The sequence below is a fragment of the Hyla sarda genome, chromosome 7 (assembly GCF_029499605.1).
Source record: "Hyla sarda isolate aHylSar1 chromosome 7, aHylSar1.hap1, whole genome shotgun sequence".
NCBI lineage: Eukaryota > Metazoa > Chordata > Amphibia > Anura > Hylidae > Hyla > Hyla sarda.
The window spans coordinates 202,612,689-202,624,957 of NC_079195.1; the positions used below are offsets into that span (position 1 = coordinate 202,612,689).

General features: G+C 42.4%; 1 protein-coding gene across 2 annotated transcripts in view; it reads right to left on the reverse strand.

Moving 5' to 3' along the window:
* Window positions 1-8,050: 8,050 nt before the first annotated feature.
* The window catches only part of ZFYVE9 (zinc finger FYVE-type containing 9), a 69,724-nt gene continuing 65,505 nt past the window's right edge, over window positions 8,051-12,269 (reverse strand). Inside the window, exons 17-18 of one of the 2 annotated variants that reach the window (XM_056532239.1) lie at window positions 9,679-9,855; window positions 8,051-9,580 (exon numbers count right to left, since the gene is read on the reverse strand). In XM_056532239.1, the coding sequence (XP_056388214.1) occupies window positions 9,419-9,580; window positions 9,679-9,855 (339 nt within the window). In that variant the 3' untranslated portion in view covers window positions 8,051-9,418. The remainder of the gene's footprint in view (window positions 9,581-9,678; window positions 9,856-12,269) is intronic. The other variant, XM_056532240.1, reaches the window with a different exon arrangement.

Below are 12,269 nucleotides of genomic sequence, written 5' to 3' on the forward strand. Positions count from 1 at the left end.
CACTTGAGTTGCTTGGTTTCTCTCCCACCCCAGGGACTGCTTTGGTACATCCCATGGTCTCTGTGTGCCCCAATGGAGCTGACTGAGAAAAGTAGTTTTTTTTTTATGAATACAGCATCCACCCATTTGTTCTGGTGTCTTTGGTTCGGTTACCTGTCTGGGGGTTGGTGCAGTTATTTTTTTTGTCTGTGGTTTCCCTCGGACAGTTGCTGTTTTTGTTTTCTCTGTTGGTTTTCTCCTGCTTTGGGACTAAACTGATTAGCTCAGAGTCAGTAGATGGGGTCTATCCTGCCAGGAGGGGCAGACTTTCTTTTTGTATTGCCTAGTGGCAACAAGATATACCCACAGTCTATGTCCCCCAATGGATCCTCCAAGAATGAGATTTTATGGTAAGCATTAAAAAATTCTACTTATTATAAGAGTCCTGGTTGTTCTAAACTTCTTCCATGTAAGAATAATAGGGGCCAATGGGGGAAAGAGTAATCAAAACATTTGCAGAGGAAAGTTGTTTTTTTTAAGGTTTCTGCTAAATAAAAGCAGCTAATTGGTTGCAATGGCCAACTGCTCCAATTTTTCTATGCACAGGTTTTTATAAATCTCTCCAAATGTGCTGAGATTGTACCACCACACAATCTTGTATCTGAGCTCAGCAGGCAGTTCTTTTCTCCTCCTGCCTTGGATTTTATCCTGACAATCATTGTCAGCTGTGAGACCATATATAAGGACTGCGTTGTTCCAAATCCTGTCCAAGCAGCTGGATTTACCCCAAGGTGACGCCAGTCAAGGTGGAGAAACACCTCAGATGATCAAGAGAAATTGGAGGAGCTGGAGCCAAACATAAAGTGTCATATCAAAGGGTCTGAATACTAATGCAAATTTTTTTTGTTTTTACTTTTCAATAAATTTTTTTTTTTTTTTTCTAAAATTCCATTTTCACTTTGTAATTTTGGGGCACAATTTGTGTCCGCTCGTAGCAGCGGCTTACAGTGCAAAATTCACCACTAAGAGCGGACACACACAGGTACCTGGCTGCAGCTGTAACCTCGCTGTGCAGTCCCTCTGTGTCTGCTATCGGGGCATCTGCAAGGTCAAATATGCTGCAGATGGGCCCTGTGTGATCCTGCCTTAAAAAAAAAAAAGAAACACCTGATTGTATGTGATATTACTGATTTTTTTTCCTCTTCTCTTCAATGGAACTGAGCTGCAATACCACACACAACCTGAGCACATGGGTGGTGCTGTTTTTCTAATCCTGGATAATTCTTTAATAAAACCTCCAGATTTCATCCTATGTAAAACTCAGACATGGAAGTTAAATGCAGGCTTTCGGCGTTGTGCAGCTTAGGTGACATTATGGAGGACAAGAAACACGCACACAGAAAAGAAAAAAAAACAGGATTCAGAACACACAAGACGGATGGCACGTTTAATTGTCCTACAGATAAGACAGTATCAGAGTTACAAAGGCAGAGAGGAGATTTCTTATAGAACATCCCAGATTTACAGTGATGGAGAATCGGCATTGTTGAAAGTTCTATTTACACAGTGGAGGGGATATTGCACTGGGATGGAGGAGTGGTGACAAGAGGAGGAGGGTGTAGGAGCGGTGACAAGAGGAGGAGGAGGAGGAGGAGGAGGGTGTGGGAGCGGTGACAAGAGGAGGAGGAGGAGGAGGAGGGGGTTGTGGGAGCGGTGACAAGAGGAGGAGGAGGAGGGTGTAGGAGCGGTGACAAGAGAAGTAGGAGGAGGAGGGTGTGGGAGCCGTGACAAGAGGAGGAGGAGGAGGGGGTTGTAGGAGCGGTGACCGGATGAGGGTGTAGGAGCAGTGACAGGAGGAGGAGGAGGGGGGGGGGGGGGGGGGGGGGGGGGGTTGTGGGAGCGGTGACCGGAGGAGGGTGTAGGAGCAGTGACAGGAGGAGGAGGTGTGTGGGTGCGGTGACAAGAGGAGGAAGGGGTTGTGGGAGCGGTGACCGGAGGGTGTGGACGCCAACGGCTGTCCAGGCATGCTGGGAGTTGTAGTTTTGCAACATCTGTAAGGGCCACAGTTTGGAGACCTTTCCATTACCTCTATCCTAATCTACTTGAGTCAGTTATTAGGACAGCCGCGGCTGGAGATGGTATCTGTGTATGTAAAAGGTTAATAATATGAGATTCCTCTGCAGGGTGAGAAGACTGGATCATGAGTTCTTCAACTGAACAGGTCCATACATTTTGCGCTGTTTGACTACGAGAAGTGCTGAGAACTTTAAGCAGAGTCATCCATAAGTCCACTCGAGGAGGGCGCCCCCTATCGGTCAAGACAGTGAATGACATGTATACACAGCAGCTTCCCTTGTGAAGCTCATAACTATGATTATGATATTCGTCTTAGAGCTGCCATTAATCAAAAGGCATTTATTTGTGCTGTTTTGGCTACTAGGAGCACGAATCTGTAGCTGTAATACGCTGCCCTTACCTTCAGGTGAATCGTTCATAATGCAGCTTCTCACTTAAAGGAGAAGTGGGGGGGGTCTGACCACTGGGACCCTGGAATTGGAGTGTATCGACCCCCGCACAAAGCGGTGTCTGACACACCCCCTCCATGTATCTCTATGGGAAAGCTGGAGCTAGCTGAACACTGTATTTCAAGCTCTCCACTATGAATACACGGAGAGGCGTAACAGTCACCGCTTTGTGTGGGGTTTGACAGGCCCCGTTTAGAGCCAGGGTCCTATGTGGTCCTGGCGGTCAGGTCCTGTGTTTGTCCTGCGCGATAGTTCTTCTTTAAGAAGCTCAAGCAGAATCATCATTACATCCACTTGAGAAGGGCGCCCCCCCTAATGCCCAGGGCAGTGCATGACATGAATACAGCTCATAACTATGAATTCAGTGTATTCTTTTTAGCGTTCCCATTAGCCAAAATGCTTTTTTTTTTTGTGTTTTTTTTTTTGTTTGTTTTTTGAGTAGAGATGAGCAAACTTACAGTAAATTCAATTCGTCACGAACTTCTCAGCTCGGCAGTTGATGACTTATCCTGCATAAATTAGTTCAGCTTTCCGGCGCTCCCGTGGGCTGGAAAAGGTGGATACAGTCCTAGGAGACTCTTTCCTAGGACTGTATCCACCTTTTCCAGCCCACCTGAAAACTGAACTAATTTATGCAGGATAAGTCATCAACTGCCGGGCCGAGAAGTTCGTGACGAATCGAATTTACTGTAAGTTCGCTCATCTCTAACTAGGAGTATGAATCTGTCCCTCTTACTCGCTTCCCTTATGTTTAGGTGAATTGTTTTATAAAGTAGCTTCCTAATATTTAGAATGGCCTGGACTATAACACCAATCATAGCCCGCGTACACAAGGGTGGCTGGTGCGGTTCGGGAAGCAAGCAGCCACGTTTATCTAACCTCATACAAACCCTATTAGTTATCCGACTTACCGACTAAGGCGATTCTCTATCTGCTCTCGCGCCATTGTCTCTAGCACTGTCCCTAGTAGATGGGGCTATGGGCCTGCGCCTGGAACACTGCATAAAAAATGGAAACACGTAAGATCATTACCTGTCCTTAATGGGTGCATAGCAGTGTGGACCTCCCGAATGTTGCAAAACTACAACTACCAGCATGCCCGGACAGCCGTTGGCTGTCCGGGCATGCTGAGAGTTGTAGTTTTGCATCATCTGGAGATCCACATTTTGCAGACCACCAGTATATAGCGTTATACCTTCACCGACTGCAGCCCCTAAATACTAACCCGACTCATTTCTAATAACCTAAAACCATTATTATTACAGATTTTTAATATATGTCATTATACTTGTTCAAAACATAGTTCATTTCTCTCTGAAACAGTGCCACCCTTGTCCTCAGGTTGTGTGTGGTATCGCAGCTTGGTTCCGCTGAAGCGTATGGAGCAAAATTGTAATACCACAAACAACCTGAAGACCGGGATGGCACTGTTTTTTTTAAAGAAATTTGCTCTGTTTCTTTGTTTTTTATTTTGGTTAACTCTTTTGGAGGTGCTATGACTTTCAGGCAATTACCACTGCCCAGGACGTCTCTCGTCTACAAGTGAAGAACCCAGTTGTAGTACAACTAAGTGGTAAATAGATTTTTATTATTATTTTTATTTTATTTTTTTAAATGTTACATCTATAACTGGGTAGAATACAGTAGCGATACTAAAAGAGAAACCTAAATCCTTTCCCATGGATTACTGCAAGAGTTTGGCCTGAGGTTAAAGGGGTACTCTGGTGGAAAAAATCAACTGGTGCTACTAAGTTAAACAGATTTGTAAATTACTTCTATTAAAACAAAATCTTAGTCCTTCCAGTACTTATTAGCTGCTGAATACTACAGAGGAAATTATTTTCTTTTTGGAACACAGTCCTCTCTGCTGACACCTCTGTCCATTTTAGGAACTGTCCAGAACAGCATATGTTTGCTATAGGGATTTTCTCCTACTCTGGGCAGTTCCTAAAATGGACAGAGATGTCAGCAGAGAGCACTGTGCTCGAGATGTCAGCAGAGAGCACTGTGTTCCAAAAAGAAAATAATTTCCTCTGTAGTATTCAGCAGCTAATAAGTACTGGAAGGATTAAGATTTTTTTAATAGAAGTCATTTACAAATCTGTTTGACTTTCTGGCACCACTTGATTTAAAAAAATAAAATAAAAAAAAGGTTTTCCACCAGAGTGCCCCTTTAACATCTCTATTGCTAACTACATATATTCACCCTAAAATAATTGCCTTAAAAATCTGCATTCCACTATTCCTCCGTTATTATGCCTGGAAATGTATAACTTAAAGGGATTATCCAGGAATAGAAAAACAGAGCTAATTTCTTCCAAAAAATGCTCCCTGTCTGTCTCCAGGTTGGGTGTGGTTCTGCAGCTCAGTTCCATTGAAGTGAATGGAGCAAAGTTGTAATACCACACCCAACCTGGAGACAGAAAGGGAGCTGTTTTTTTAAATAAAATTAGCTCTGTTTTTCTATTCCTGGATAACCCCTTTAACTGACAATGGGGCAGAGCATCAATCCCCTTGTTCATAAGGCATGTCTCTTTAAGGCCGGGTTAACATGGGCGAAAATGTGTGAGATTGGAATATACCATTGGGGACAAGGACAGCTCAGAAATGCGCCTTCTTATAAACGGCAATACATTTCCTTGCGGACTCCGCAAAAAGAATAGAGTTGACCATTCTTTCGACGGATGAAGGAATCAAAATTTTTGCGCCAGGTGTGAACAGTGTCACAGAATCCCACTAAATTAAACGGGACTCTGAGGCAGCGGAATGTCCGTGCAGATATTCCGCATAACTTTCGTCTGCGTGAAGATACCCTTAGGGGTACGTTCACACGAGCAGATTTTTTTTTTGCGGGTTTTCCGCTGCGTATTTGAAAGTGGACGGGCTCTTTTCGGCTGTCCGCAGCAGATTTTCTGTGGCGGAATTTACGCTGCTGAAAATCCACCGCGGAAAATCTGCTGCAGACAGCCGAGAAGAGCCCGCCCACTTTCAAATACGCAGCGGAAAACCCGCAAAAAAAAATCTGCTCGTGTGAACCTACCCTTACAGTGTTTCCCAACCACAGGTGTTGCAAAACTACAACTATAAAGTTTCCTGCAAGGGTATACTTAAGTAAATTCTGCTACAATATCACTTTTTGGCACAGAGCGTGTGCATGTGTTTAAAAAAAAAAAAAATCTTGGTTAAAATGTTTTAATTTTTTTTAAACAGATTTTACCAAGGGCAGGCATGATAAATGCCCCCCCCCCCTCCCTTTATATGTCTTTGTTCTTTCCACTGCCATGTCTTGCCTCTTAATGTGAATGGTAACACTTAAAGGAGTACTCCTTGGAAAACTTTAACTTTCTGGCACCAGTTGATTTAAAAAAAATTAAAATAAAACAGATTTGTAAATTACTTCTATTAAAAAAAATCTTAATCCTTCCGGTACTTATCAGCTGCTGTATGCTCCACAGGAAGTTCTTTTCTATTTGAATTTCCTCTCTGTCTGACCACAGTGCTCTCTGCTGACACCTTTGTCTGTCTCAGGAACTGTCCAGAGCAGGAGACGTTTGCTATGGGGATTTGCTCCTACTCTGGACAGTTCCTGACATGGACAGAGGTGTCAACAGAGAGCACTGTGGTCAGACAGAAAGGAAATTCAAAAAGAAAAGAAATTCCTGTGGAGCATACAACAGCTAATAAGTACTGGAAGGATTAAGATTTTTTTTAATAGAAGTAATTTACAAATCTGTTTAATGTTCTGACACCAGTTAATAAAAAAAAAAAAAAAACAATGCTTTTAAGCAGGGTACCCCTTTAAATTACATATCAAGGAGGAATAGCACAGTGCAGATTTAGGGTATGTTCAGACGATGGAAATTCAGCAGTAATTTACAGCCTATTGATTTCAATGGGACTCCGCAATCCTATTGGAACAGCAAAATTTCTGCAGCGGTAATTCCGCTTTCCGCTAAAATACAAGACCAGTGTTCTATTTTGCAGAATTCACGGGGGAATCCCATTGAAGTCAATATGGCTTGAGTTTCAGCAGAATTCCGTGTTCTAAGAACAAAGAAATTCCGCCACAATTCCGTTCAGGAAGCATTGCAGAAATTCCATTGTGTGAACATCGGCTTATAAGGAAAGATGCTCTAGAATAGTCATTTGGTTAGGATTACAAGTAGTTCGTAAAGCAGACTAGTCAGGGAACGGACAGGCCCCTCTATAGCAGCGGTATTCCCCAATCTGCAGCTGTTGCAAAAACTACAACTCCCAGCATGACAAGACAGTCACAGGGGAACTGTAGTATGAAACAGCTAAAGGAGCCATAAATTGCAGGGATCACTGTTCTACAATAATACATTAGTAAAAACATTAACTGTGCACTTCACTCCCCAGTCTTACAGTACCATGTAAGACTTAGAATTAGGTGCTGGAATCTCACTTTTTAGCTAAGCTATTAAAGGGGTATTCCAGGAAAAAACTATCTCAACTGGCTCCAGAAAGTTAAACAGATTTGTAAATTACTTCTATTAAAAAATCTTAACTTCAGCAGCTCATAAGTACTGAAAGGATTAAGGTTGTTCTTTTCTGTCTAAATCCTCTCTGATGACACCTGTCTCGGGAACCGCCCAGTTTATAAGCAAATCCCCATAGCAAACCTCTTCTAAACTGGGCGTTTCCCGAGACACGTGTCATCAGAGAGCACTTAGACAGAAAAGAATAACCTTAACTTCAGAAGGTCATAAGTACTGAAAGGATTAAGATTTTTTTAATAGAAGTAATTTACAAATCTGTTTAACTTTCTGGAGCCAGTTGATATATATATATAAAAAAGTTTTTTCCTGGAATACCCCTTTAAACTCTATGGCAGTGTTTCCCAACCAGGGTGCCTCCAGCTGTTGCAAAACTACAACTCTCAGCATGCCCGGACAGCCAAAGGCTGTCCGGGCATGCTGGGAGTTGTAGTTTTGCAACAGCTGGAGGCACCCTGGTTGGGAAACACTGAACTATGGTAATATCTCAATAGCATGTGCCTAAGCTACAATGACCGTCTCTAGTGCGATGGTAATTAAATAGCGTTTTCCGGTTCAGAATATGTGGTTGTATAATGACGTTTTTAAAGGGGTACTCCAGTGGAAAACAATTTATATTATATCAACTGGCTCCAGAAAGTTATACAGATGTGTAAAGAAAAAGGTTTTCAAAGCAACTGGCGCCAGAAAGTTAAACAGATTTGAAAATTACTTCTATTAAAAAAAAATCTTAATCCTTCCAGTACTTATCAGCTGCTGTATGCTCCTCAGGAAAATGAGTAGTTTTTTTTCTGTCTGACCACAGTGCTCTCTGCTGACACCTCTGTCTGTATTAGGAACTGTCCAGAGCAGGAGCAAATCCTAATAGCGAGCCTCTTCTGCTCCGAACAGTTCCTGACATGGACAGAGGTGTCAGCAGAGAGCAGACTGAAAAGAACAACTCAACTATCTCAGTAGTATACGGCAGCTGATAAGTACTGGAAGGATTAAGATTTTTTTATAGAAGTAATTTACAAATCTGTTTAACTTTCTGGCACCAGTTTATTTGAAAAAAAAAAAATAGTTTTTCCAATGGAGTACCCCTTTAAGATCTTAGACTGTCAGTCAATGGAAACATTTATCTGTGCACTTCACTCCCCAGTTTACCTTGTAAGACTTAGGTGCTGGAATCTCGTTTTTTTTAGCTAATAGTTAAAAATTGGGTTTCTGTGAACCCGTAAGGACGCGAGACAGCAAAATCGTAATGAAATGACAGACGTAATACCAGGACACTAACACAGTGAATAAATATGAGTAAAGATCACGGCTAAGCGGGTAGAAGAGCGTGACCTGAGATCACCCTCCAGAAGCTGAATTTCATGAATAAATTAAAGCAGTTTATTTGGTGTATTAAACAATGGCCACACTGTAACAGTATTGTACTCTATGGATAGTGTCATTCCCAATCCTGTATGGTCACCACGTGGGCATAAACATCGCAGCAGTTCCCACTAGGATTGCAAATATGGTAAAGCGCGGCAATGCGCCCAGAGCTGTAGAGTATGTGGTCTTGAAAACGAACATGTAATGTAAACGTAATCTCATTACCGTCCACCGGAGGAGCCGCAGGGTTGGTCATGAGTTTGGTAAATCAATTGTTTTAACGCATTGTCTCGGATCTGCTTGCCTCTCATACGGAGTCGTCTTTCATTCTCCACGTAGTCGTACGAATGAAGTTTAATCCATGAGACGGTAATGTGGACAAAAAGAAGAAAACAAAAACAAAACAACAAAAAAAGAGACAACTTGTGCGCTCCTGAATAGTATAAAATAATATTGCTGCCCTTGCGAATAAGAACCAGCGCAGCCATCAGCAACTGGTTTCATGCACTTGCGCTGGGAGGTGATATCAACACGACAGGCTGTGTATCTCGTTCTCCTTGCCATGCATCGTACATAGGGATACAAACCAAACAGCTTAAGAGGTTCAGGCTGGTCTTTAACAGTGTAAACTTGAATAGAATGAGACAGAGATATAGAACGCGAGCAGAAAAAATTGCAGCGATGATTTCAATGAGGTCAGAGTGAGATTCCTGATTGTATATATAATGTCCATTGTGTTGCACTTATAAGGGTCTGTCTCCTCCATCTCGCTCCCCCTTTTCTGCCTCATCCGGGATCTCCCAGTTCGTTCATTGTGTGATGTGAATCTCTGGGATGGGCAAATTTCTACAGCGCACCCTCTTGGCAACGTGACACTCTCCATTGGCTATGCATAGAAGGTTTAAAGCATTCTTGTGTCCGCCTCTCGCACCCTGACCTAGTACTAGTGTTAGCAAAAGAAAAACATGGATCTTCTGTGATTAAAGTGCAAATGGTTCAGCCAGCGGCAGTTCGTTAGTTTAGGATACGTCATCCCTATGAGATGTTTTCCAAGATATAAAAAATGAGTTCCATGGTTACTGGGCCCTCATTTATCTGGCATGTGCCCCCATGTATCACTGGCACCAAGGCACTGTCCAAGTCATGAGTATAGCGAGGAGGCAGAGGCTGCCCATTACTTCCTGCTTGGTATCCAACCTGAAAAACACAAATCCAAGCAGCTTTGTGGTCACTGCACATCGCCCCATCATTATATGTTTCCCCCCGTCATGAAAACCTCCAACATAAAATCTCACCTGGTCCGAGTTCAGAGTGACCCGCAATCCCAGTCTGGTCATCCCATCTTCTTTTAGTAGCTTAAGATGTGGACAAAGTGCAAGACAGAAGGCTTTGGCCACATTTTCGGTCAATCTGCTGTGGTCGGCAGGATCACTAAGGCCGCTCTGTTGTTCCTCAGTGTCCAGGAAAAATACCTGCGAGAAGTAAGAGTTATTAAAGGGGTACTCTGGTGAAAAACAATTTTATTTTTTTATTACAGATTTGTAAATTACTTCTATTAAAAAACCTTAATCCTTCCAGTACTTATCAGCTGCTGTATACTACGGAGGAAGTTATTTTCTTTTTAAATTTATTTTCTGTCTGACCACAGTGCTCTCTGCTGACACCTCTGTCCATTTTAGGAACTGTCCAGAGTAGAAGCACATCCCCATAGCAAACCTATCCTGCTCCAGAAAGTTCCTAAAATGGACAGAAGTGTCAGCAGAGAGCACTGTGGTCAGACAGAAAAGAAATGCACACTTAGTGAGCGGTCAGCCACAACCACTCACATGCATCAAAACACATCCAATAAAATCCCCAATGTGAACGCTCTTTTTATTCCGCTCCAATCCACTCCGGCATGTACAAGTACCGCCCGAAAAGAGAACAAACAAAAACAAAAAACTAAACGTGGAGAGCGGACGATGTTCACCTACAGCATTATCGTATCCACACTTTATAATGCACTTAGGATGGTATATACGCCTACTAACATTTATTATAGTAAAACAATCTTATAAAAAACAATAAAAATCCAACGCGTTGCGCGGCTTCCCCCTTCCTCAGGGATATCTAACAATCTAATGACACAATCCTCCTTATATACACTGTGACCCGGAACTTGTTCCATGCTGACCTCTAAAGTGCATTACATGCTACTGCTAAAAAATACATTTTTTTAAGGCCGTTCTATAACTTCATTTAACCCATTCAGGGTTAGCATGTCCAGTTTCAAAATATAGAAGCTTTCTCTTCTGCACAAGTTATTGAACCTACGTAAACCTTTCCCAATTTGCTCCACAGGTATAACCCAGAGTAGTTCAGGGTCTGCATTAGGACACAAGGCAAAGTGCTGTGAGACACGATGCTTTGGGTATCTGTGCTTGATGTTAAACCGATGCAAATTTATGCGCTTACTGAGTGTCTGCGAGGTCCGGCCATCATACTGGATACCGCACGGACACTCGAGCACATAAATCAGTCACTACCACAATTTATATGTATTTTTATATTGATTATCTCTCCCGTTACTGTGCTAGTAACGCATTCCCTCCCATTTTGCATGTGTGAACATTTACCACACCTTTTTTGATTACATTTAAAAGCACCCGTAGGTTTCCCTTTTTGTATTTCTTTACTTTTTTTCCTGACCCCTATTTAATCAAGGATAGGATGGGGCAATATATTGTGCAACAGTTTTCCCTCTACAATAAATAAAATTGGGCTTATTTCCATTACTTCCCAAAGCTTCTTTCAAAAACAAAAAAAAATTGGGGTATGTGCAGCTCACAATATAAATTAATCGAGGCTAAATGGAAAGTATTTACACCAAAAAAATACTAGTACAAAATAATATATAAGGAAAAAAAGGGGGGGTACCAAATGCCTCTAGACTAATACCATAAAATGGTACATGATGATGGAATTACAGAAAAAATAAATAAATCGGACTGTGCTTCACTTTAAATGATGTACAAATTTAATATAAAAAATATTACAAATAAGACATAAAATAAATAATGCAAATCTAATACATAAATGCCTCCTACCACAGGGCCCTTGTGGGGAGGTATGATATTTGAATACAAAGCATATATTAAAATTTTTTTAAATATAGCATGTGAATTACGTTCTACCGCTATCCCAATATATTGCAAACCGACATAGTGTACTTTTGTGCGGTACACTCCGTTCTCATGTGATTTAGAACAGTTCACAAAGTGATATAGTTACCAACTCCTAATGGTGGTTTTGGCTGGACGTCCGAGAGATGGATATGTGGGGGCTGTGTCCAGCGCTAGCGTGCGCATACGGTGACTGGCCCGGATGCCACAGGCCAAAAAAGGTCACCGGTCACGGAGTAATTGCAGGCTCGATGGCAGATGTAGTGGAGGCTGTGTCCAGCGCTGGCATGCGCTTGCGGTGACGGGCCCGGTTGCCGCAGGCCGAAGAGAAGTCACCGGTCACGGAGTGGCTCCGGAGGTGGAGATGTACTCGGAGATAGATGGATCTTGCTCCGGAAACAAGGAAAGGAAAGCCTCGTGGAAGATCTCTCGGCGTCTGGTGGAATGGCGGATGAATTACAGCCAGGTGTAAAATCAGCAGATGATGGAGTTGTGTCGGAGGTGAATGATGGCGGTTTGTGGATTGCGGTGGTCATGCGGTAAATATTTCTTTCTCTAGACGCGTTTCAGGGTACTTTATATATGACCCTTTCCTCAGTAGAGATATCTTTAACAGTGAAGCTCAAAGTCCTTTTATACATGTTGCCTGTCTAATTGTTACAGGTGTGTTTCTGTTTAGATCTTCCGCAAATAGCGGAATGGAACGGGAAACATGGGGTTGTTTC